The 22843-nt window shown below is 41.9% G+C and overlaps 1 protein-coding gene across 1 annotated transcript; it reads right to left on the reverse strand.

Annotated features, from left to right (window-relative positions):
- Positions 1-1649: 1649 nt before the first annotated feature.
- On the reverse strand, positions 1650-19031 carry ppp3ca (protein phosphatase 3, catalytic subunit, alpha isozyme). Its single transcript, XM_068744046.1, has 14 exons — positions 18992-19031; positions 14186-14386; positions 11257-11381; positions 11059-11170; positions 10567-10712; positions 10336-10475; positions 5424-5501; positions 5196-5290; positions 4259-4384; positions 4080-4157; positions 3743-3827; positions 3478-3575; positions 2637-2687; positions 1650-1828 (listed from the first exon to the last, which is right to left on the reverse strand). The coding sequence occupies exons 1-14, from the start codon at positions 19029-19031 to the stop codon at positions 1650-1652; spliced, it is 1554 nt and encodes a 517-aa protein (XP_068600147.1).
- Positions 19032-22843: the final 3812 nt, after the last annotated feature.

The following is a 22843-nucleotide window of genomic DNA, read 5'->3' on the forward strand; positions in this document are numbered from 1 at the left end:
CACGTAACAATTGGGAACTTAATTGCATGCATTGATGCGTTCCATACCATAGATGCTGTGAGAAAAAATATTTTTTGTCCACTTTTTTTTCCACATACCCTTATCATTAAATAGCAAGGTGAAATATAAAGTAGAAAAAATATTGGAAAAGAAATGATCATGTGTGATTTGTGGTTGGGATTCTCTGTTTTGGCTTTCACAAACTATTTATTTTGAACAGACTATCCAAAAAATTAGAGAATTAAAGTATTCAATAATATTTGAAGATGGGAACTGATGTTTTACTTGGATCACAAAGTTGACGTACTTTAGAATTTGATTGGATTAGAAAACGTGTCAGAAACATGTGAAATAATATGTTTAGATTCATCATGGCAGGATTTATAATCCAAACACTTGGTCTACACTGTGCTCATTTGTCAAGAGAACATTTCTTTTGATAAATTTGTATAACTTGTACTGAAAAACAAATCACATTTCTGTCCATGATTACATTCTTCAATTTGCTTAAGGGATTGGTCTAAACTTGTAATTATCAGGAGAAACATAATAGCATTTGACCGTGACACACAAAACAAAGATTTTCAAATGCATGCATTCAATAATTAGTAGAATGTCATTCTATTTTTCATGTAGTACTTTTTAGTACTTTAAGATATTATCACATTGAAAATGTATTAAAAAGAAAAAAACAAAAAAGATTGTCTTTGAAATTCACTTACGCACATCAATGAACTTGCATCTTTGTATGGTTCTGTGTTTTCAGATTAAATCATCCAAAATATGAAATCAATTAAGACTAAATTCTTTCATTTCTAATGCAGCGATACTGACAGTGAATAATGGAAATCTATTTTCCAAATGCTCCTTTCATCCACACCCCACCGCCTTTCTTTCCTCACCACCTCCAAGTTACCTCTTGCAAGGAAATGAGTGTCAATGAAGGAGTCGAGGAAAGGAACAGTCCCGAAGAGAAGAGGAGACATGCAAATCTTCTGATCTGCTGTGGGTTCAGTAGCTGCGGACACCACAAAGTAAATCAATAAATTCAAATCCAATAGTAAGATTGTATTGCCGGCTTAAAGAGGTATACATTTTACTTCCTTTTTTTTTTTTTGCTCTGTCTCTCACAAAATGGTGTGATTTGTAAATACTAGCAACACATGTAGGTAAACATGTAAGATAAGTTTCCTCATGAAGTGAACTTGTGAGCGTTTCGCAAATTAACATCTTATGAAAGAGTGAAACGACCGGTGTGGCATGGAACACAACAGTCGCTTTCTGTTAGGCCCTGTAATGAAGGAGCAGACGTTTGCCCAGAACAACACAACTGCTGACAATTCAGTTTGTAATTGAACTAGAAAGAGAGCAACAGGCAGAAACAACCTTCACCCAGTCAAGCTGCAGCCTGCTGGCCTCTCCTTATCCCTGCCCTCCGCGGTGAACCCCAGCTGCCCCCCTCCCCCAGCCGTGCAATGACATACTGTCATGAAAAAATGACCTTTCTCATCCATTGTAGATTTGTTGCAGATTTCATGTTCTGTCTGTGGGCCTGGTTTATTTCTATGTTCTGAGGCCTGAAGTCCCGATTTGGCAATGTCCTGCTGCACAGTGCAATAGCAGCACGGTCCGGAGGCTCAGACAGTGCATCACTGGATGTTGCTATTGTCATCCGTGCCGTTTGCCTCCGACATGTTCATCTTCCCCATGGAGTGGCCCACATGGTTGACGCCATCCCTACGAGGAGGCATGCGCTCGTTGATGCGGTCCAGACCTTTAGCCTCCGCAAAGCTGGTGATCTTGTGCTGAGGGGAGAACCCACGGATGGCTGAATGGAGAAACACACACGAGGGGATCAGGTTTTCATGGCAATGACACAATCCGACATATTCCCGACGTCTCCCAAAATATCACATGTCGTTGGAACTTCGCACAGATTGAAACCAAAAATCCCAACGCTCATTGGATCAGTTTCAATTAGGAACAAGTCACAATGTACTATAAGATAATAATAATAATGAAAAAAGAGAGATACTTGTGCTGATGCTATAAATTGTTGCCTGAAACCGTAGCTTCCTGGTTAGGGAACAATGCTTACTTCAGGGGCACCACAGAGATCTGAGGCTTCAGGATGCTTGTTTCATGTTGACGTTTTGGTTTCTTGTTCTTGTGCACGCAACCACTTTATGAACCAGATGGAGGCCACTTACGAGCCAATTCCAAAAATAATTGAATAGTCTAGTCCCGGATAATTAAGCATTACTTGACTGTGCAGCATTTTAAAAGCTGTCCCTGTTTATTTGAGATGTTCCCTCTGTTTCTTCCAGTTTTGTAAGGCTCAAGCCCAAATATGTTACAGGTAGAGATTGGAAGAGAGACACACATGGAGGAGCTTGGATTTATTTTCATCTGTTCACCCATCTATCTCATCATAATCCTAAATACCCCCCTTCTTCTCAAAATGCAAACAACATTATCAAGTTGTTGGATTTGGATAAATCAATAATATTGCAAAACAAAGTGCAAGCAACTGTAGCGCCAAGCTGTCGTATGAAATGCTATTGGATGGAATTATAACCGATTGGCCTCGGTAGCAGGACACCTGTATGTCGAGAGGGATAGGAGCCCAGGTTTACCTTCTCTGTCCTCATCCTGCGGCTCGATGGCTTCAATGGCTTCGATGGTGGCTGAGGGGGGGAGGAGGGGAGCAGGTTACTCCTGATAAAGCCATGCAAATGTTAAACGCAGCCCGGCCAACAAAACATGAGGCCAGATGAGGTAAAAATGTTCGTTTGGCAGGGCAGCGAATCTCGGAGGAGTGCCATCATGCATGAGAAAAACAGGGAGTCGGTGTCGATGTAGGATGGGGTTTGGGTGAGACAGAGGAAAAAAGAGAGAGTGCATTTAGGATGAGAGGACAGGACAAGCCTTGCTGGGGACAAGATTTTAATGTTAAAGCATCAAAGATTAAAATGTTAAAATAGATGCTTCTATAGACTTGAATAGAGATAGATATATTATCTATTTGAGAATTAATAAAAACTCTAGAGAGTGACAGAGGGGCCATAAAATGGGTTCCAGTGATGTTTCGCGTCTGCAGAATTCAGAAGGAGTTCCGTTATTTTGATGTGAGCCTGTTTTTTTTTCCTGCCACCTAGAGATGACTCGGCTTAATGTGGCTTCACATTCATGATGTTTATAATGAAGCCACCAGGGTTCTGTTGTAATGATGGCTCGTAGCAACAAGTTCTTGTGGCCACTGTAATGCAGACGTTATATTATAAGAAATCGCTTTGGATTATTTATTTATTTATTTGCTAATTTAAATACGATCAGAGCATCGCCGTGAGGCTTAATTAAGAGAAGAAGAATGCGCAAAGTGATGGGTTAGGCCAATGAAAGTGCTGCGAAGGGCTGATGAAATAAACGAGAGTGAGGAGAGGCAGAGAAACGGCTTCTGCTACGCCCTGGACTCACCACTCTGCAGCGTCTGCCTGCCTCCAGAGAGAACTCCACTCGGCAGCATGCCAGTGGGCGTCAGGCCCTTAAGCGTCAACACATTTTCACTCTCTTCTCTGCAGGGAACATGCAGACACGTAAACAGGTCGTAAAACTTCACTGAACCAAGATCCCGTAAAAGACAACAAAGTTTACCGATTCACTAATGCAACACACGTCATGTCTCACAATTACAAAAATAAGCAAAGTCCTTAATGCCAAAAAAAAAAAACACAAAGTCTACCTGAGAACTGAGAACATTTTGGCCATTTTCCCAATAGCACGGATCTTGTTTTTGATCACCTCCTTGCGTGCTGCAGCTGCATTGGCTGGAAAGGAATATATCAATACAGAATGTTATTAACTCTGGTACAATAAATACTGTCATTATAAGCTTGTATAATGCACAAGAAACACTCTAAAGCGCCACATGACTCAGAACTACTATGGTTATACTGTACGTACCGTAATCCCATGTCAATGGGACTCGATAGCAAAGATTATATCAGCACAACCAGAATGCAGTGAATGTACGTTGTGATATGAAAATCAACGCCCGATCTTCCTCAAAAGTGTCTTACCGTCAAAGATCTCATCTTCATCATTCATTAGTTCGTCGTCAGAGCAGATGCTCAGCACATTCACCAACATTTCAGTGACTGGGGAGGAAGCAGAATACAGTCCCTGAGCCAATCAGATCGAGGATGAGGATGTGGTTCTTGCATTAAAAACATCTGACGGGTATCAGAGGAATGATTACCTTTCTCTCCGACGAATGGCAGAGACCAGGTGAAGACGTCCATGAAGTTGGGAAGCCAGTATGGGTGGGGGGAGCAGTTGAACTGTCGGATGTTCATGACATTATTTTCATATTTGAGTACAGCAGCTGTCGGAGAAGAAAAGACACATGCTCCTCTTAAATCTTGAAACTCAGTGATAAACTGCTTGTCTATTTTACTTTTAGTTTTAAGGGTGACATATTCTACCCTTTTTCCACAAGTTAAGGCAGTTCCCAGACACTTGTATGAAACATCTGTGCCAGTCTTTGGTCAAAATAGCAAACAGATGCTGCAGGACAGCGTCCGTCATTTCTGTCTCGAACAGAAACGCTCTAAACTGCCATTGCTGTATGCACAGCAGTGCTTTTGTGTTTCAGACGTAATCATGTCTGGTGAAGTTACATCCTCTTTAAACAGCCCCGTGTGCACACATGTGACAATGAGATTTCACGCCACTAGATGGCCGTGCTGAGCCCAGGGTTTGCTGACACTGTTACATCAAGAGGGATAAAGACACATGAAGATAGTTAGCAATGCCGACAATCCCTCCCACGCTCCCCCATCTCCCTCAGCCCATAGCAACCGTGGCACAGATCAGAGAGCACAAGCCAACGGAGGCTCCCTGAAGCCTTCTTACGCCTGCTCAAACAATAGCTGCAGCTACATTTAACCATGCAATGGGAGGCCATGATGGCCCCTTTTCCTTGCTCAGACTTCAAATTACTTCAAAATGTTCATGGTCGAATGTGCCCTCACTGACAATGGCAATAAGCTTATTCTGATAAATGCATTCTGATAAGCAAAATGTTTGAACCTGATCTGAGGTGGTTTGAAACGCAATCCTGATCTGATTTCTGCAGAGGCTGGTCATGGAAACAGGATTTAAGAGTGTACACCTCTGCAGCGTGATGTTCTGACCTTTATTGTTGTAAACATCCAGGTAGTTTGGTGCTGAGAAGATTGTAATGAGGGACGGGAATCCAGTGGTCTGGCTTTTGCGGTACATCCGGTAGCTTGGAGGCAGCGACGTGGTGGCAAAGACAAAGATGGAGGGTAACACAGCATGCTTCTATTATTGCTAAATGCTGGTGTGTGTGTGTGTGTGTGTGTGTGTGGGGGTCATCTGTTGTTTTCAGGGTAACATACCCTGCATCTTGAGCTTCATGTGCCCGAATGATTGATAAAAGGTTATTGCTCTGGAGGAACTCGCAGACCGCTGGGTAACTGGAAAACAGCAAACAAAAACAACGCCTAACTGAATGCAATTTAATTAAAAACCACATACCATAAAAAAAAAAAAAACGTTCTCCCATCACATCACAGAACTGCAGTAAAGCTGCAGGTGACTAATCTCACCAACAGTATCGACACACCAGCGAAGGAGCAAAGATAACTCATAAATGCATTTATGAACGCCTCGCTGTGGATGATGCAAGGGCGTGAAAACGCAATTCAACAACTACCTGTTGCACACAAAAAAAAAAGAAAATATGGAGCAAGCCCTTAAGCTGGAGTCGGAGCTTCCTGCCCCCACCCAGCAGAAGGATGCCAGGAATGAATAGCAGCCGGAGACACGCACAAAGGTTTGATGATATTATTCGCCACTAGATCAAGGCAGAGTTTAGAGATTTCTATTTGTGCTCATGCTGACAATTTTAGTTTAGTATTATAATTGAGCTGTAAAATATATGCATAAAAATACACTTTAAATACTTGTCAATGCTCATTTTGATTTGCAGTTATAGAAATTACACAAGAACCACAAACATATATAAAAGTAGAACAAAATGAAGAAAATGGGGGGAAGAATAAAACAAATTGTGAAAATAATATAAATATACATCTCAGGTAGGGGCGTCTGCTTTCCAATCAACCTTTTGACCCATCTTTTATCTGACTGTGGAATTTCCTCTATCCAATAATTTACACGTTTTAATCTTTACCAAGGAAGTTAAGTGTTTGGCTCACTTTACAGAATTACATAAAAACTCATGAATGGATTTGTATGATATTTTTATCCTTCATGGACCCGAGCATATCCTAGAGGAGATCACATTTTGGAGATGATCTATACCAGGATCTGGATCCATAACCTTTTTGACATGATTCTGATGAACATAGCGGTGTTCGTCATTCTGGGTCATCATTTTAGAAAGAAGTGCACATGTCAATCACAAAGTAGGATACACTTCCTCCACAATCCCCTTCCAAACGTCACAGCCTTGGTTTTACGCTCTCTAACTGCAGTCTTTTATGAAATATATCATGCCAGATCTTATCAAGTTGCAGGATTCTGTCTCAGAAGACATGCTGCATTCTTTCCAAGTGTTGCGTACTGGTTAAGTCACGCTGCCATGTTTTAGAATTAGGGTCTAATGTCGGCTTCCATGACATAAGATGTGATTTTTTTTTTTTTTGCTGTAAAGAAGCAGTAAGAGAGGAGCTGTGCTGATGTCGATATCCGTCTTTTAGATTTCAGATAACTCAAGGATGAATATTAAGGGCTCTGGATTTTATGGGGCATTAATAAGTTTGAGATGTGGTTGAAGTGCTGCTGAGGATATCAAACTGATTGCTGAGATCTCTGAGTCATGCTACCGCGTGAAGTATTTGCTGAGTCATTGGTGTCTGTTAGCTGCTAATATCATTTACCTATATCCAATCACTCGATTCTATTACAGTATTTGAGAATTGACTTATTTCAGTGAGTTGCTTTTCTTTGTTGATCAGAATATTTAGTTCTATGTGTGTGGCGGTCAGGCGATTGTTGTGACTGACTTGTTTTGTCGCCTCATAGCTCGTTTATCTTCAAGTTCCACAAAGATAATTTATATTGCAGAGTTTCATCCCACACATTAAACTAAACATTAATTCAATGACATGCATTCAGTCATGAACACATGAACTCTTTTATATCCGCATTCATGAGTTCTTTACAGCAAAAAGCAAAAACACAAAGTTTAACTATTAAACTTCATTATACAGGAGCATGATGAGATTCATAGAAATAATTGATGAAAATGATTTATTCTTATCCTAATTATTATTGATTGCTGCTGCAGACACCTTTCTTCCAGACCTACAGTAACATACAGTCCATACCCCCCCCCCCCCCCCCCCCCCAGCAATAACCTGCTCTTCCAGCTCTTTTGTACAGTTGCTACCATGCATGGACGCATCAAACTTTCAGAAACATTTAAAATATTAAAGCGCTCTAAGGTTTGTGCTGCAAGAAGAACAAGTCGACTGCTGAGCCACGAGCACCTGGTGAAACTGTGCCATCCTCAAATATCTAGGTCACATGGCTAACATTCCCTTGGTGTCCACTATGTAAATGACAGAAATAGCTTTTCCACATGATCGTGATCGTGAATATGGTGCAACGCTGCCGTCACGGCTCCCACAGCTCCTGAATGAAAGCGCAAAGTTTTTACCTCCCCCCAAGGAGGTTATGTTTTTGATGCTGTTTGTATGATTGTTTTCAGGATTACAGAAAAACTACAAGTCGGTCTTGATGAAAAAAGAATCTGAAGATGGGTCTTGGTCTAACTTAGATCGAGAGCAATCCAGATACCCGTCTGGAGACAAAAAAAATCTAGATTTTCCCATTGAATTATAATGGAGGCTTTTTCAAAAATATTGTAAAATATGCATTCAATTCACTCACCAGAAATCACAGTCATAAAGGGGTCAGATATGAACTATCATGAAAAATGTCTTCTGTATCTGATCCAGAATGAAGTCAGGAAAAAAATATTACATTTTAATATAGAATACCTCATTTATGGACTCAAAAAGCAGCAACTTCGATTCACCTTTACTTATCATGGTTGGTGTATAAAAAGATACCAAGAACAATTCATAACTTTTGGTGATGATCCAGATCACCATGTGGACGGTGTAAATCTAATTATGAGGGGAATGAGCTGCTCGGAGGAGGTCTGCGCTCGCTTAGTGCTTTTCTAGTTAAGTCATGTTTTCATTGCTCCAAAGCAGCAGATTTTGTCTCACGCTATTGGCACGTTAAAACAGTAAAATTAAGAACTCAGCACACATTATGCACTTATTTATTATTAGTCTACTACTGATTAGCACGAGGTAAGACAGCACACACACATTTCTTGCCTGCTGCTTCACATTCCTTCTCTCCCCTTAGCGAAAACACACAATTATGTGTTGGTGAGCCTGTGAGTGAGAGAATGGGAGGAATCTGACAAGTGACTATGAGCGAAAGAGATAAAGAGATAGATGGACACGCTGCATTGTGAGTGAGAAACTGACTGACTTTTTTTCCCTTCCCTTAATAAAAATCTGTCAGGCTGGTTGTCATTGTGTTCAAGTCTGCCTAAAGTCAAATTTAATTCTGTACCTCATCACAATTGCTCCAAGTCATGAGGTCTATTGGTTAGTTGGTGCGTCAATATTGTAATGATGCAGTACAGAACAGTTAGGCTTCATGCATCTTGCATAATGGAAATGGTTATATGGAAGTTGGAAGTTGTAACAAGAACAATATGACAAGATGTCAAACGCATGCATTCATGGCGTATTGGAGCAACCAGCAATGGTCAACATATAGCCTCAGAGCAAACAACTGCACCCTCGTTTCTCGACCTGCCTATGCAACTCTCTGATTTTAGACAGATGCTTTCTTGCATGCATCCTGTATGCTTGCCAAGACTCCTATAACGATGGAGAATAAAGGCACAGCAAAGCCGTGGTCGAGAGATTACTATTACAGCAGCATCCTCCACACAGCCACCGCATAATCCTCACCGAGGCCTTCTCTTAATCCGAATAGCCCGCTTGTGTTCACTGACCGCTGAACAGCTGATGGTGAAAGGGGAAGTTAGGATGTAAATATGTACACGCTTGCTTCCACTGTGTTCTCCATTAAGCCTCATGAAGTCCGCACTTAACAGCGGAACGAGTTCATCTGAAACCATCCGAAGCAAATGTCACCTGTGACAAATTTCCTTGTATCCACCGAAACGCAAATTATTCTGTACACATTTCCCATTGCATTGAGGACTAAATCTCGCTGGCTCACTTGTAATGTGAGCAGGACTGCAGCTCCCACGCAGCTGCCTGTGCTGTTTGGAACCTTCATTAAGAAAACTATCACCACAATTGGAAAACAAATCTCTTCTCCCCATCACCACCTACTTCCACAGCTCCCTTCCATCTGACAACAATATTAGGACAGCGCTCGCTCTCCTCCCTCCACATGCTCTGGTTGAATAGTTACATAAGAATCCCATGCTTATATATTGAGCTTATTATTTTCTATGTCTCTTTTAAAACTTAAAAAAATTGGTGGCAGCATGATAAATCTAGAAAAGCACTCAGGGAGTGCAGTCCTCTGCCGAGCAGCTCGTTCCCCTCCTAATTGAGTGAATGAATAAATAAAGGTTATAAATTGTTCTTGGTATCTTTATACACCAACCATGAAAAGTCAAAGTGAATCAGAGATTTAACAAACAGATTTTTGAGTCTGTAAATGGGGTTTTCAATGTTAAATGTTTTCATCAAGTAGCAATTAATGATTAATCTCAGCTAAAAAAAGCATAATCATAACATCTATTTTTGATATGAGCAAGAACATTAATGTCGAAGGGCAGCACTGCCCCTGCTACAAGAAACCGACACGCCCCCCATACAAAAACACGCTGTGCAAAAACACCTTAAAAAGATTGCACTCACTGAACTGTAGGCATCACTTTGCAACCCATGGCTGTAAGAATTATTCACTCTCAAGAGCGTAAACAGAGCCTTGCAAGAATGAGCGAGGCTCACATTCCGTTTTAAAGCACCACCTTTAGCTCATTCTATGTTTTCAGAGGCGTTTACTTATTTGGACTTTGCTGCAGCAAAGAATTCACACAACACCATGTTCACCCGCTGTCTCATTGGGTCCCCAGCAGACCACGTCCTTCTGTCTGTCTGACTGCCATAGCAACAGACATTCCCTGTACTTTTGTCAAGGCTCTAAGTCTAGAAAACATATAATGACTCACATGGTCCAGAGCACTGGAGGGCAGAAGAAGAACCAGCTCACCTGTAGAAGTAAGAACAGCCTCGCACCGTGTTGTGGCCGAAATATTCCTGGGTTTTCTCGTTGCCAAAATCCTCCAGTGGATCAGCCCACAGCAGGTCACACATGGGTCCGAAAGCCGGTGGCTCCTTGAACCGATCCAACTTTGCACAAATAAGAAGAAGCACAGGCTTTAACAACCACGAAAAACACAAACAATCGAACGCAAACAGACCTGGCGCCAGCTGTTAATACCTTTTTAATGTCATCTAAGGTGTGTATTTCAGGTGAGAGTCCGCCATGGACGCACAGAAACTGTTGGTTCATGAGTGCAGCCAAGGGAAGGCAGTCAAATGCATCCATACATGAGTCGTACACCTGCTCCGAGTACTTGATTTTACCTGAGGAGACATGCTTATCATCAGCTGCATCAATGGCAAAAAAAAAAAAAGTGAAAGAATATACTGGTTTGTTCCCATGTGCCACTTCTGTCATAGATAACAATAAATATATATATATATTGTGTTTAATTTAGGCTGTGACATTAGTACATGCAAACAATCTGTGCTTTCATATGTTTTGCTGTAGCCGACAGACAATTTCCTCAACTCAGAATTACAGAATTCCCAGCAGACACATTTATTGTTATCTGTACTAAAATAGCTTCAGTCTACACAGAAAATTAGAAAGACAGAAAAGAACAAGCTAAAAGTAGAACGAATATGATAAACGCCGAGAGCTACTCACATTCTTGTTTGAAGGTGAAATATTCTGTCAAGTGTCTACATTCATGATTTCCACGAAGTAAAAATAGCGTCTTTGGATAGAGGATTTTCAGCGACCAAAGGTATAAAACGCACTGTCAAAACAAAGGTGAAAAAAACAACAACAAGGTGTTATTTCATGCAAAAGCTCCCAGGATGAGTGTAGGACTGAGCGTTTTACCTCAATACTGAAGTAGCCACGGTCAACATAGTCTCCAAGGAACAGGTACCGTGTCGTTGCCGGTGATCCTCCCACTTCAAACAGCTTCATCAGATCAAAGAATTGCCCATGGATGTCACCGCAGACTGGGAAAACAACCACAGCAGAGCCAACGTCACAGAATAATACAAATAGTTTACACAAGTATTGGAGAATTTGGTGGAACAGCCCTCACGCTAACGCCAGCAACCGTTACGAGATCCACTTCTCTCTCTCCCTCTCTCCTTTTTATGGTTTTGAAGATTCAAAGACAGAAAATATGAAGAGAACATTCTGAGAGGACCTCGTGGTCGGAGAGTGAAAACACAGTTTGCGCCGCAAATCGTAGGAACGTGATAAAAGCTCTTTTTTTTTAAATCTCCCACCATGATTTATAATAGCACACAATCAACAACACAGAGTGAGTAAACACAGCCTACAAGCATGGCTGCCCACAATGCATTGTGGGATGTTTAGAACAGATGGGCGGTTGATGCTACAATTTGTGTTTGCATCTGTAGCTAAACAGTCACTTGAGCATCAATAAATTAAAGTGTTTAATATTCTATTCACTGTTTAGTGTTGGACCTCAAATATCCACAAACCGGGTCAACTAGGCAACGAGCTGAATATAATATTCATACACTTTTGTACTCCTTTAACAACAATATGAAGTATATTTAATCTGCAATTACAGTCAGTATACTTTGAACACTGTGATTTGACAGTACAACGGCTCAACTATCTCTGGCCCTGATGTCATCATCATGTTGACATCTTTCTATGGCCTTAGGCTGAAAGAACTCTGTCCTCCGCAGAGCAGCAAGAGGCGCTCACCTCAAAGCGGTAGAATAAGCTCAAGCCCCCCCCCCAGGGGAGATGCACACTTCTTCACAGCGAACGCTGCAGCTCCAGAGTGCAAACCGACATCTCATTTCCACATTTCCTTCAATTTTTCATTATCATCTCCCTCTGTCTCCTTCTCTCCTACTCGCCCTCCATCTCCTCTCTCTTTTCTGTCTCCCCTATCAGCTCCACAGTGGCCTTCGCCCACTCGAAGCTTAGAGCAAAGTGAGTGGGTTGTGTGACTAAAGCCATCAAACACACATGTGCGCATACCTACACATCCATGCAAGCAATGACTCAAGTGCATCACTAATAGCATAACATATGACTACACGCACACACACACACACACACACACACACATGCACAAGTGACTGCAGTAATTCAAACACAACTCAAGCTCAGAGATGAAACAGACCTCCACACTTATAAATATCTGTACACAATGCTCAGTTCATCATCCATATTTCATGCTTCATACATAAAGCCTTGATTTTCCTGATTTTCGTCTCAAGTTAATGTGCATTTCACCCAGACATCCATCCCTTACTTACTTTTAAGGATGATAACTAAAATGATGACATGCTTATTTCATGTTTTGGGTGAAGCTATGTTATCTGTGTGGAATTTGTGCGTTCTCCCCGTGTCTGTGTGGGTCCCCCCCCCCCCCCCCACCTCCAGAAACATGCAATTTAGGTCAATGGGCTACTCCAAATTGTCCGTAGTGTGTGTGTGTGTGTGTGCGTGAGTGGTTGTCTGACTCCGTGTGGCCCTGCGATGCGTTGACGATGCATCCTCAAAATATGTTTTTGAAATGTCTTGCCTAAAACACCACTCCAATCATGTACTTTTTTATTGTGTTTCATTCCCTTGCCTGTGTCGGTGGCTTTCAATACAAATGAGTTGAGGATGACCGCACCCCATTTTGGAAGTGGGTGTAGCTTGGGCTTGCTGGTGTTATGCGCCAATGCGAGTGTGGGCAGGATAAGTTGGTGCAAACTCTACAATGACATCATAGTTGTCCTCAAATCTGAATGGCACTTCATAAGAAACACTTTCTGATCGCTGGAGCTAGAAAAATAGAGTTTTTTTTGCTTCTTCTTCTCATAGCTGGGTTATCTGTGAAAGACCAGGGAAAGGTGTTTAAAAATCATAAAAAATGTTACGTTATATGGGGCCTATAAGTAAACAAACAAAAGAATACAATAAAATAACCACGAAAAGAACTCAACAAATAATATAGGATTGACAAAACCTTGAATCAAGTAAAAATCAATTTGGGAAAAACTGATTAAAAACCAGATATGTGACGCTAAACAGACGTACCCGGTACAGGGTAACTACAGCATGTGGTTCATAAGGTTGTTGAACATTTGCTGAATGAAACTTAATTAACTTTGCAGTTGAAAAAAAAGTATCCTTGGAGAAAAATGGAAAATGAATGAAGTTTATAACATTTGTTGCAATTTGCAAAAATCTTGATACAGATGAGTGGCTTAAGTGCTTTTTGCTGCCTCAGCAACAACAAGTTAGAGTCTGGATTCAAAGCACAGTCTGACTATCTCTGCAAGATTAATGCCATTGCCTTCCCCCGTATTCAGGGTACTTCTAATTAGCAAATCATAACATATTACCATTCCGGCAGAAGATGGTAAACATCACAACATCAGACCACACACACACACACACACACGGCATTCCTGTGAAGTTTCGTGAGTGTGTCCTACACAAGTGTGACACTATCGCATTCATGCAATTTGTCTACAGACAGATATTTAAACACCTGGAGAAGAAATTTAAAAACTCCTCTGCTGTAGCTTCTGCAACAAGAAGTGTCTCCTTGAATACATTTTGCTATCATCACACACATTCAAACAGCTGTTGCATTTTATAATGAATATTTTATCTGCATATTATCATGTTTCAGGAAATTAGTGAGCATTAGTGAGATCTCTAATTCGAGCCCCTTGTCATATTAGAACTTTTGACCACAACACCGAGTCACTACAATTCCTTTTTCTGTAAGAGCGGAGAGACACACATACCTCCACTATTTTAATAATACCTGTGACTGGGGCCTCAATGTCCAGTATAGTTTTCTCCTGGCGCAGGATGGCGGCTCCCTCACTGATGATGCGGAGGGCCACAGCTTCCTCTACGCGGCCCTCCTTGGTGAGGTGGGCTTTAAGGAGATCCACGCGGGGCTTCCCTTCACAGTCGAACACTTCCTTCAATGTAAGGCGATGGCTCAGGGGGAAGGGGACAGCTGAGGACAGAGCATAGGCACGGTGACATTTCAGTAGGGGGGGGGGACATCACAGGAACGACAGCCACTGTTAACGTCATCAAGAGGTTCGCTTTTTCTTTTTTGCATTGGGGTGAGAGGAAAATAGTGATCACAACTTAGGAGTGGTGCGGAGCGGACAACACATTAAGAAATTCATGCAGAAATCCTGAGACTATTTTTTGTGTTGCTGTTGCCTCATTCCGTGCATCTTCGTTCAATACATGTGCATTTATATTTACATCTAGAAAACCAGCCTTAGAACTAGAAGCATGTGTTTGTTTCCTATGCAGAGGGCCTCAGTTCAACAGGAACAAGATTGATCTTCAATTGTTACAAAATAGGCATCAAACTCCATTATTCTTTTAGCTCAGGCTTTTCTATGAGCTGTAGATCATCCACAGACAGTAATTACCACTACTAATTAGAATTGGAGATAATTAGTTTCTCAGCGCATAAAAACTTGGCTTGGAGACCAGCTCGAAACTAATTCAAGATGAGCTCGTGGCTAGTGGTCCGTTTGTGGACTGACAGTTTGGGAGGTGCCAGTTTGTCTCCTGAGTGCTGCTGAGGTACCCTTGAGCAATGCACCGAACCCCAGGAAGTTGCTCTCAGGGTGCCGCTATTGGGCTGCCCTTTTACTCCACTCCACTTGAAACACGAGCGTTTTGCTTTGAGATGCGAGTATACATTTGAGATACGAGCGGCGCGAGCGGTGCGAGCGCTCCAAAGGCGCTTCACTCGTTCAGCGATTTTGGCTGTGAGTATTCTTTATAATAAGTGATAGGTCCAAAGAGAAGAAAAAACACAAGATGACGATGGAGATGAAGCATTAAGTTATCATAAAGTTTTTTTAGACGGCCGGAACGGATTAAGTTGTTTTCAGTTACTTTATATGGGAAAAATTGATTTGACATACAAGCTTGGACAAGGAACGGATTATACACAGGAATGGATTATACTCGTATGTCAAGGTATATATATATATGTATATGTATGATACTGAGCCAAATAAGTGTTGATTGAATTCTTAGACTCATTCAGGCGCAGATGATGATTCTGGATGACTTTTTCTCCTCCGTCAACACTGGGAGAAATAACACTCGTCAATATTACTAAAAGCAACCGCCGGCCTTTCAATGTCAAATGCTCATAGACAACGGATTTCCACAAAGGTTTTAAACAAAACTATAAACAATAACATACGTGTGGTTACTTTGCTAAGTATTTTCTGAGTGCTGGATGAAACGTCCACCGGTATTTCTCATCCAGCACTCTCCCTGGATTGCTAAAGCCCGTGGCCATTAAAATGCTGCCAGTCGCTGCCTGGGAAACTGCACAATCCAACCACAGATCATTACTTCGGTGGCAGCAAAGGTTATTCACTAGATCCGCTGTTGATCTGCGTGTGCCGTCATCACTACGACAGCTCACACAGATCAGCGTTTGGCTCCACATTAATCTACAGATCATCTGGCTTAACGCTGGAAACTCTTTCTATGTGTCGCCGGGGCTGTGAGTAACTGATGCATAGAAAATCCAATCCCAGTCCAAGTCATCGTGGCTAGAAGCAAACACTCTTATGCAGGCATGAATGTTTTCTGTTGATCACCAAATTAATACAAGTTGTCTTTAGAAGCATGTGCAGCCTGGGTCAGGATAAAATGCCAAATGCCAGTAGCCCCATGTTGGACCCTCCAGCAGAGAATTTTACAAGTGATTAAAAATGTATGAGAAGCAGGGTCTTTGTGCGGGTCACGGCTGCGACTGCTGCATTCAGGTCAGAAGACTTTTTGAACTGGAACAGAGGAGATGTTCTTAAGATCCTGTCTGGCTGCCTGGATGATGCATTATTAAATGGTCAAATAATGTTATTTTATTTTATCGATCTTATCCTGGCTACGTTTTGCCAGGCCACACAGCAGGAAGAGGCAACAGTTAATAGACAGGTGGAAATATACATTTATAGAAAATGAATTCATTGTTGACATCAGAACTCACAACCAGAGACATAAATCCACTTCAGTGACCTGAAATGAGCATTATGTAAAATAAAAATAAAAAATGACCTGCTTTGTATTCTTTTATCTGGGATGTTACACAAGTATTTGAACTTTTCCTTCAGTAACATTTGTCTCAACCTTCAGGCTTTATCTGAACACGGTTGACATGCTCTTTAAAAATGAACGCTTGACTAGATAAATCTCAAAGTCACTCCTCTTGGCCAATTAATGCGAGCCCCAGCAAGCGGATGCAATGGGACGACAACGTTTCACAGTGTGCAGTGTGTATCTGTGATTGCCATGTGTGCTTGACACTTTACCAGTTAGCGCAAACTCATCATAGTCACCGCTCGAGTTTGAGTCGAGTTAATGTCTTTGTGCACCGAGGATTCTGCAGCGTTGTTTCTTTGACTTCACAAACACACGAGCCGAGCGACAGTAGTCCCCTGTTACCGTAAGTGTTTTAAAGTCCGAACTGAAAGACATTGGCAAAAGAATATCACTTTACTTTGAACAAAACAACAACATGTAAGCGCTTTACGGAATCCTGACACCTCCTGGATCTCATAATGCAAATGATTTTACTGTTGGCACCTTTGTAACAGTAAAAGGACGTTACGTCAGTATTCTTGAACTATTTTCAGGCATTCTTTTTTTTTTTTTTTACCCAATGACAACGCAATAGAAAAAAAAAACTAAATTAAAGCAATGGTAGATCTTAACTAGATTTCAGACACACACTTGCGCTGACGCAGACACACAAATCCACTGATGCAGATGTATGGCTGGATGAAAACAAGCTGACTTCTGCTCAGCACCTAGACAGAGTTACAGTACCTGAACTATGAAATACTGTATGTTGCTGGGCAACAGCAGCAGCAGCAGCTGACTGTTGGAGTTCAGCCAGTGCCGCTATGGAAAACTGCAATTTGCATTGCAGACTCACATAGACGCTGTTGGAAATGCTCATGCAGCAGGCAGGCACTCAGTGGGAGTCAGTAACGGACGTCTCACCACACCAAAGCCTTAACAGACGATCCTTCAAGCCCACATCAAGCGACCGCGGTTGGATTGTGCTTCTTGCTGAGCAAACCTGGGTTCACTCAGCAACGCTATCATCTGATTGGAAGACTGAGACAGTGTGCATTTACGGCCTGCACGCTGATGAACGTACACAGACCCGCGTTACATAATGAGACTTTACGCTTATTTTCAATCACAACCCATAGCTGCGATCTGCTTTATGTGACGTTTGAAGGGCTATGAACCTCCAAGATGACCATTTACCATTATAATAGAGACAGATCTATTCAAACTACTGCCCCATCATATTCAGTTAACATGTTGAGTGTTGTTGGATGTGATTGGCCTAAAGCTGGAGGGAAGGCAACAAGGCCTTTAATGTGAAGCTGAACTATTCTTCTGTTGTTGTTTTAAAGGAGTCATTTTTGTTCCAAAGAACGGATGTAACATTTAGAGACGTACACTACGTTTGATTTTATGTAATTGACAGTGCATTTTGGAAAGCAAGCCGCACAGAGAGCAGTCATTGCGATGGAGAAATTATTTGTCGCATCTAAACGTCAGAGGAACGTCCAAATATCTAAGATTCCTCGCGAGATATTACAAAGACAGAATCCGGATTGATTGAACAATTATCCAAGACTTGAAATAATGGCGTTTTCGATATATAAATGAAACTATCAAGAGATTATACTAACACACATTAAATCTGAAAAGGACGACCCCCCCCCCTTATGAGTGCTCCTTACCCTGGGCCCTGAATGTTACATGTTACAAAAGCAACTGAGTCACAATGCTTGGCTGCATTTGCTTAAATAAACCTTTTGATTTGTTTTTAATGCCTGAATGCCACTAAAGACATACAAACCTTTTATGTCTGTCTTTATACTGGATGTGAGGTCGAACACACAACAGCTAAAAACAAAGACATTTCTAAAGCAGATGGAATAAAATAAAATAAAAAATCGACAACTCTGGATGATTGAATGTGGACATATGTCGGCTCAGGATGAGTTCAACTTAAACACGATCACAAAGACCAGGATTAAAGTGAGCCTGAACGCATCATCCTCCGCGCATCGAAGTTCCACAGTCGCCGTCGGGCAGCCGGTTCTGTCTGTTTGTGAGCTAATCAATGGAAAACATGCGTCTTCCAGTGGCCCTGCCGTCAAAGCAGGAGCGGATCCTGCTGCATCACTGCCTCCAACGAGCTGCTTTGGTCCGCCTCTTCTCTTCGCTTCTCTTCGCTTCTCTCGCGTTGACGCAGAAATAGATTCGACTAGCAATGGCACAAAAAAATTAAAGTCGCCTATAAATAAATTAATGCAATAAAAAAAAAAGACATTTTTTTCCCCGGCGCAGATTCTAAGCATCTTCGTGTGTGTGTGTGTGTGTGGGGGGGGGGGGGGGGGCTGTGCAGCAGAAAAGAAACCCCGGTTGTTTATCGCCCACCGACACTTGGACTTGATGGCCTTAATACGCGCTATGAACACACGACATGACATTGAAGGCCACGTCTGGAGACGTTATGTAATGTCTACACAGCCCGGCCGGAACTCACATTTCACCACTCGGTCGGTGTCAGCGTTAGACATCTTCATGGGCAGATGATGCTTCTTCTCGGCTCAAGCGTTTTTCTCTCCCTCCCTCGGGACGGAGCTCTCAGTGTTGGTCGGGGAGAAGCGGCTGATGCTGTGGCATCACTTGGACGGCGCGTCCCCTTCGTGCGTCGGTGCTGCGCGCCGGGTAGGAGTGCTGCTCCCCAGGCAGGCAGGGAGGCAGGGATGGATGGATGGTACTGTAGGAGCTGCTGCTGTTAACGTGGGGGAGGACGCACCGAGAGAGCGCGAGAGATGAGGAGGAGGAGGAGGAGGAGGAGGAGGATGAGAGAGAGAGAGAGAGAGAGAGAGAGAGAGAGAGAGACGTTAACCCGACATGGCGGTGAAGGGAACTCCCACGCAAATGTTCCACGGGACTTGCCTGCCCGATGCTGCCATCAGATGGAGGCTCTGATACGGGGTTGCCCTTTACGCACCGTGCGCACGGCGCGACACATTTCGCGCTTCTCTAAATTTTTGGTGTGCCCGAAGAGGAGCGTGCGCGTCAATAAATGAAGCAGGATCGTTTGGATTACACGCGCCATTTCAACGATTGCAAATACATTTCACTTGGTGGCGACAAAACATCAGGATCTGTGCAAAGTACGACGCGCAAAAAAAAAAAAAAGACAATTTAGTCAACAATGTTCAGGCAATGATGGAGATGCGATGACGTCCCCAAGGTTTTGTTTCTGTCCCTTCTCTTTCCATTCCATTTTTGACTTGTGATTTTCATTTCCGGTGTGATTTTTCTTGTCATTTCTTTCTTTCCCTTCAGTTTCTTGTTCAGCCTGTGTCTTCCTCTCTTCCTCTTCCTCCTCTGCATCCACATTTCAGTTCAGTTCAGACAACTTTATTTATCCCAAGGGGCTATTCAGTTTACACAGTTTACCAGACCGTACAAACATCCACAAACATGATAAATAAATAAATAAATAAAATAAAATAAAGTGCTTACTTTTTGTTGCCTTTCTTGTAACTTATATCTGTTTGCCTATTTATGGATTTTTTTTTTAAATGTATTCACAAGCAGCACTGACCTCCACACAGAACTATTTTGGTTAATAAATTGCTGCTCTGTTATTGTGTCTTCATCTGGATCCTTTACTCAAAACTTGCTATCTGTCTATCAGAAGAACTATGTAGTAAAAAAAAAAATCTGACCATCTTACGGTATATTAATATACTCATGTCAGGAATTCCCATACATTCAGGAATCATATCTGATTCCTGAAGGGAAATATGTGAACATTTAATTTCCCAATATTAACATCTGAAATTCTTACTACATGATTGAAACAACATTTTTACCAGTGATGGTCATAACTGCTGGTCGAAAACAAGAAAAGGATTTAATCTGAGATTTTCAAGTCCATTTTTGCTTCCAGCAATAAAAACTCTTTCCTCTGCTGCTCTAGTAACTTATAAATGTTGGAATAAACAGTCTGACTTTAGTTGCAGATTGTCGATTGAGTTTTATTTGCTCATCACGTTGGATTGGTTGCATTTTTATCCAAAACCGTTTGTTGACTGCATTGGTTCCTCATAATCATGTAAATGCTCTGTTGAATAAAGCATCGCTGAGCTCAGCAGGGTGTGAGCGGGACATTATCCTACCCAAGCCTTGAAGTCTTATGAAGCAGCATTGGGTAAATACCACTGGGAGTAATCATGAGGAGTTTTTCTTCATCCATTTTTCAGGAAGCCTCTGTGAAGACTTTCCACTAGATGGGGCTCCAACCCTGATTTAAACAGCATCAACAGCTGGTCTGTTCTTGCTGCTGAAGGAGCAGTGATTGCTGCTTAAAATGTAGAGACATGACACAGAAATCCGTCACATTGCTTATTTAGTGGTGCAAAAGCTAGAGTAGTTGCATGGTTTGATTTTTACTTATCTTTTTGGTCTCAAAATGATTCTAGAAAGATAAAAGAGCCACATGCTTCCTGATACGTGGCGATGAGGATGGGATTAGCAGCAGGATACATTTTAGTAATGGAGCCACTCATTGGACTGCCGGGGGTCTGCAGTGTGGAGTTGTGATTCTCACACAGACTGGCGCGAGAGCACACGACAAAATCAAACACGTTTAGAGGCTCTGCAGAGAGCAGAGTGTCCAATACCCATCCTAGGTGTCCATGCCATGTCCTGGAAGTTGCCAATATCGCTAGTGGAGACAAACACGAGTGGGGATGAAAGAATGAAGCAGTATTTTCTGCTGGTGATCTGCTTCTCAGTTTAGTTTGAAGGCCAAAATGAAAACGTTTGAGTTATATTTTCATTTGGTCAACTCATAAAAAGACAATGACGACCAAATCCTATTTACTGCCGCAAAAAAAACAACAACTTTTAAATTACTTGGAAATGTTCTCGGAAAATTAACTAACTCAGTAACCTGTAGAAGCACAATGAATGTGAAAAATCAAATTTTAAATGAGAGTGGATGAAAAACAATTCCACAAGTGTATTTCTGTGGCTGCAATGAGCTGCTGGCAGCTGCATTTGTTGATCCCTCCTTTAAATACTGGTGCTGCTGGCATGCTTTGCTGGCACAGTGACAGGGGAAATGGCACTAAATGATCTATTCCAATACTATATACTGAAGCCCATCCAGCTGTACGTTCCCACATAATTAACACAGGTATACCTGCAGAACATCAAAGGCGCACGCTATTAATTAAAGCACAAGCCGTGTTGTGTGTGATACATTTAGATCACATTCAATTACATCTTAAGCAAATGCCTTGGCGCATAAAAGTAACAGTTCACAAGTGCATTGAGCAGAATTACCTTACACTTCTGTGCCGTCTAACTTCAGAAAATGTAGTTCAAAAATAAAAACACGACTACAGTTGAATCATTTAATGAAGTAATTCTGTATTCACTGGATTGTTAAAGGAAAAGTTTGACTTTTTTTTCTCTCAAATAATTGTTTTTTTGTACTATGAGACTGACATCACTTGGTCTGTGCATTGACGATAGAGTCAAAGCCATGGCTGTATTTAGCTTAGCTTAGCTTAGCTTAGCTTAGCAGAGAAACAGGAAATTATGTATACCTGCATTTGAAAAGCTTGCTAATGTATCATATCTAATTTGTTAAATATGTACAGAAACTGAAAGGAAACATATCCTGTTTCATTTGCTGGAGTTATTTCTCTCCATGATCGGAATGCGTTGCTCTCTAGGCACCTGCTAAATCTTTTAGCACAAGATGATAAGAGGAATGCTATGGTTAATGACATCACCAAAGCACAGCCCATTGAAAAGTTCAAAAACATGTGTGTTTCTAGTACATGTCCTGTATCACACACATACTGCAGAAGTACATGAGTAAATGCAGTACATGTAATTTTTTACATTTATGACAATGACAAATGTCTCATCTGAACTTTATAGGTATGTAGAGGTCAGTGATGTTAACTGATGCTACAAATTGATGAACAAACAGCTTTAGAACAACTAAAAAAAAATATATGAAAATACGTGAGCGAGAAGCCATAGTTTCTCCATATTCTCGCTCATCATCCCTGACGTACCTCTTTCTGGGGGCATCTTTGGGGGGCTTTCCTACACTGCTGGTCATGTCTGCATCTGGGGATGGAGGCCATGGAACGCTAATCCTCCTCCCCATCTCAGGAAAGTACCCTGCCTTCCTGTGCAGAAAGAAAACAACAAAGCGCCGAGTGTGGCTGCAGCCTCCGGGGCTCAGTGAACCGACCGGAACACGTCCAAGAGTCCCAGCTTGCTGCTTCCTCCGACCCATCGAGCCACGCATGACTCGCCTTCCCTCTTGCAGCTCCTCGATGAGTGTCTTTTC

Source organism: Brachionichthys hirsutus, chromosome 10 (assembly GCF_040956055.1).
Source record: "Brachionichthys hirsutus isolate HB-005 chromosome 10, CSIRO-AGI_Bhir_v1, whole genome shotgun sequence".
Classification (NCBI taxonomy): domain Eukaryota; kingdom Metazoa; phylum Chordata; class Actinopteri; order Lophiiformes; family Brachionichthyidae; genus Brachionichthys; species Brachionichthys hirsutus.